Source organism: Myxocyprinus asiaticus, chromosome 37 (genome assembly GCF_019703515.2).
Source record: "Myxocyprinus asiaticus isolate MX2 ecotype Aquarium Trade chromosome 37, UBuf_Myxa_2, whole genome shotgun sequence".
Lineage (NCBI taxonomy): Eukaryota > Metazoa > Chordata > Actinopteri > Cypriniformes > Catostomidae > Myxocyprinus > Myxocyprinus asiaticus.
This window is the reverse complement of record NC_059380.1, coordinates 32,257,540-32,261,680: the sequence shown is the minus strand read 5'-3', so window position 1 is coordinate 32,261,680 and position 4,141 is coordinate 32,257,540. Positions and strand designations below refer to the sequence as shown.

Genomic DNA, 4,141 nt, shown 5'->3' with positions numbered 1-4,141 from the left:
TTAATGAAAGAGCTTTGCAAAAAACACAAATGTCTCGGCTTGTGACTTAAAGTTGTTAGGGTTAGGTACATCTGTACTCTTTATTTCACTGTTATATATCTAAAAATGTGCTACTTGCTGCATCTGAATGAAACACAGTTTCCAATATTTCAAAAAGACAGACATTTTGACCATTCACACACAGCGAGTCGCGGGCGCTCTTTTTGCAAGCCAGCACATACGCATGAACCAGGCTTGAGTGCTGGAAAGCAGCCGCCAACAGTACAGAGCATAGGTACTGAATTAAGTACTTATTATCAATACAGTAAAGACCAATCATTAATTTATATATTACCTAATATAATGGTATCAACTTGATACTGAAAAACTAGTACTTTTGACATCACTACAAGATAATAAAAAAATGTGGGGCTTTATAGAAAATATTCAGGGCTTAAGCCCCTGTAGGCTGTATCCAATGCCTAGAACCGCCCATGTAGAAACCAAGAGCAATGCAAGGACCAATCGGACTTGAAATTTTGTAAGTTCTTTATTATTTGTGCATTTTATATAACATTATTGACAAAACCTTTAATAAAAAATAACAATGTCTCTTCTGGAGTTATTTTCCATTCAGTCCACTCTTCAGTCATATGTACCCAATTATGTCATTACAGACAATGGGCATTCTGCTCCCCGATCTCATGAGTGCTGTGAACTGATAGAAATCTGTGTCCAGTTCATTCAAGCCTGTGTGTGACTTATAGAAGAATGGCGTTTTATGTTGCACATCAACATGACAAGAAAGTCTTTTGGGTACCACAAACAATTTGCTCAGCTTTGTAAAATCTGAAGACTTTCATCGTTCGCCAGCACTCTGCGAAATTCTGGCTATCCTTTGTTTAATGTTAACTAAGAAGTCTTTAGTGAAACTGCGTCCTGAACTGTGCTTCTGTTCAGTCTGTTCTGGGCATTCCGGTAAGTCCATCCAGTTCTGAATTAGATCAGCAAAGCTGTTGTCTCCCAGCACTAGTGGCTGACGGTTACGCCCACGGGTAAGCAAAGACGTGGTCCAGTCCTCAGGGTCACTAGCTACCTCAAAAGATGTCCATCTTTCCAGGCAAACGTCAGAGGTAGACTTGGGACGAACTCGGGTGTTGGACACATGGTTAGTCCGAAGGCACGTGGACAAAGAGACACGGACGTTTCTGGTACGCCACAACACCACTCCCTCATCCTGCCATGAAGCCTCGGAATAACCCGAATCAAACTCCAGACTCTGCTCACTGCTTGGAGAGCTAACAGCTGATGGGCCACCAGCAGAGTCGTCCTCCTCCAGAGAGCTAGATAGATAACAGGTAGAGTCGTAGCTGCTAGCCTCACTATCATCGCTGATCCTCAGTCGCACTCGACGTTCTCTTTGTGCAATAAGCTGTTTGCATGCGCACAGCCTCACTGGAGGCCTGAGAGGAGATGTTGTACAGTTTTGCTGCAAATTCTTTAGATCCTGCAGTGATCGCATCATGTAAAGCATCTGTTCCCTCAGGCAGTCACCTGATTCCTGCAGACACAACTGTAAAGAGCAAGAAAGACAATTTAAGACTCTAGTTGATCAGCCGATGAAAAATCTCAGATACTTCAAGTTCTGTTTTTCTGCTAAAATAATCTTTTTGCAGTTATGTTTTTGTGCTCGGATGCATTAATATAGTCTGATCAACTTGCTTTTTTCTTAAAAGGTGAAGTGTCATTTTTGCACCACTAGCATCACCAAACAGAATGGTATAAACGGGTAGTCCTACACCAAACTCAAACCATTGGTTGACCAAATTATGCTGTTTCGGGCTGGTTGGGATGCTTAAAAACTATTCGGGGGAGTTACAAATAGCTCACTTACAGTTGTCTTTGCATATTAAGCTGGCAAGGAAGAAAGCTTTTTTTTAACACGGAAACCTTTTTTTAAGCAACCTTAAATTCTGAATTAAATTCATAATATATAAACCTATATACAAACTGAGTCACAATCCGTTCAATGCATTTTCCCCATATTGACTATTCCCTCTCCTTTGACAGGTTTAGACCTGCACTAGCTCTATTAGAGAGGGCACGGCTGTATTTGTCTGGAAAACCACTCTATTCTATGTAGAGGACAACCAAACAACAGCAGAATACACGTCATGTGGCCACACTCACACCCAACTATCAAAGAAGAGTAGAAGACAGATGTCTACTACATGCACATGAAAATCAGTAACCGGTAGTATAAACCTGTTGCTAACCACACCTGGAGTACATCCTTTCAGACAGTAATTATTACCACACCTTTTATCCATGCCTTTAGGCACATGTATGTAAACATACACAAAAAAATCACGAGACAATCACATACAATTCTAAACAGGACGTACATTTATACAATTATGACAACTGTGTTTACCTTAGCTTACTGGTTTGGTACAGATTATATTAGACAGTCACTTTGAGGACATTTGGTGACCATTTCCTCTAACACATGCAAAACACTTATACAAATTCAAATATTCTAGTCCTGTCTAAATTACAGCAACAGTTAATGTGGGAAAGTTGTTTTTGCATATGGATATCTTTAAATAAATCAATAACAATGCTCACTGATTGGATAGTAACATAAGTGGAGTAGACGGTACACCAGAGTTCAATTTTAAAACACAAATTTTTAAGTAAACTTGTTCATAGACATTTAAAATAGAAGCCAATCTCCTCTAAAGTTATACAGACTGCCTGATTTTAAAATAATATGTTATATTAAAGTTAAAAAAAAAAAAAAATTTAAACCTGCCATGCTGGACACTAGTAGTGTGCAACGAAGGAGTGCACTCAAATGCAAAAATGCATTTAAAATAACTCACTGCAAACAACACAGTCACAATAATACTAAATGCCTACTCCAAACTATGAATGCCAAAACCAAAATCCTAATCCCTAGGTGAAATTGGTCTGCAAGTAGATAAAACTGCTGTACATCAGATGCATCCAGCAATAGTAGCATTCACACAGGGAACAGCGACTGGCATGGTCTCTATACACAGATTGGCATGGGAGTACAGATGCCATCCCATATTTTATCTATCTATCTATCTATCGTGCAATTTCAGCAATGGACATTTCTCCTCAATAACTAATCTTTTGCAACACATTGCATAAAGTGATGTCCAGTCAGTGTTGTACTGAATAAGCAGTCTATCTTAATTATCAAAACAAAGCCCCATACAAGTTTGGAGGAGATTTGGGAGCATGCTTACCATGATTTAAAATTGATGACAGTCAAGTCCAGTAATTTTAAATACTCCTGAAATAGGAAGAAAAAAAAAGTTATTACAAATATATATATGAAACATTAAAAAAGGCATCTGTATTTTGCACTTAGATAATAAAAAAAACAAATACAAATAAAATGTTTAACATAAATTTAAATCCATAAAGTTAAACGGTGAACCAAGTATAGCACTTACATTTGTGGTGATGCAATTAAACCTTCAATACAATCCCAGCTGTTGTGGTACAGATGTGGCTCGAGTCAAGATTTTATGGACAACTCACTCCAGAATGCAGCGCATTTGTTCTTCTGTTTCTTTCCAGCGTGCGCGTCTTAGCAAATCACACCGCGGCATCGCAGCTCCATCAAATCAAAGCGTCGGAGAGGCAACCAATGAGAGCTCTCCTGAAATCTGCCTCTCATTACCTCCTCTTTCAAATTAATGAAGTAAAATCATGATCCCATGGTACAGAATCACTTGTACTTTTACATTCAAGACGAGAACAAGATGTAAAAGAACAGTGAAGAATTTTAAACGCTTATAATTTAATGCCAATGTTTTCATTACTAATTATTTTACAGAATAACAATTTGAGTAAAAGGTAGTCGTGGAAAAGGTGTTTGTTTCCCCCGTTAAGAACAATGTGCATTTACTTTTAAATTGTATCATTAGATATCAATTTAGCCGGTTTTATAAGATGACTCCCAATGGGCAAGAAGGTAACTTGTCCCAGCTGTCAACTGATTTTATAAAATGAATAAAATCCATATGATATTATTTTTCCTCTTTCTTTTTTTCTGTCATCATCTACTAAACCAAATTTTCCATGTAATTATGTATTTTCACAATTAAGTTGAGTAATGACATGC

General features: G+C 37.9%; 1 protein-coding gene across 1 annotated transcript; it reads right to left on the bottom strand.

The window, feature by feature from the left end:
* Positions 1-510: 510 nt before the first annotated feature.
* On the bottom strand, positions 511-3,551 carry LOC127428340 (PAK4-inhibitor inka1-like). The gene is made up of 3 exons (XM_051676674.1): positions 3,468-3,551; positions 3,258-3,304; positions 511-1,552 (listed from the first exon to the last, which is right to left on the bottom strand). Exons 2-3 carry the CDS (start codon positions 3,258-3,260, stop codon positions 839-841), a joined length of 717 nt encoding a protein of 238 aa, XP_051532634.1. The 5' UTR covers positions 3,261-3,304; positions 3,468-3,551; the 3' UTR covers positions 511-838.
* Positions 3,552-4,141: the final 590 nt, after the last annotated feature.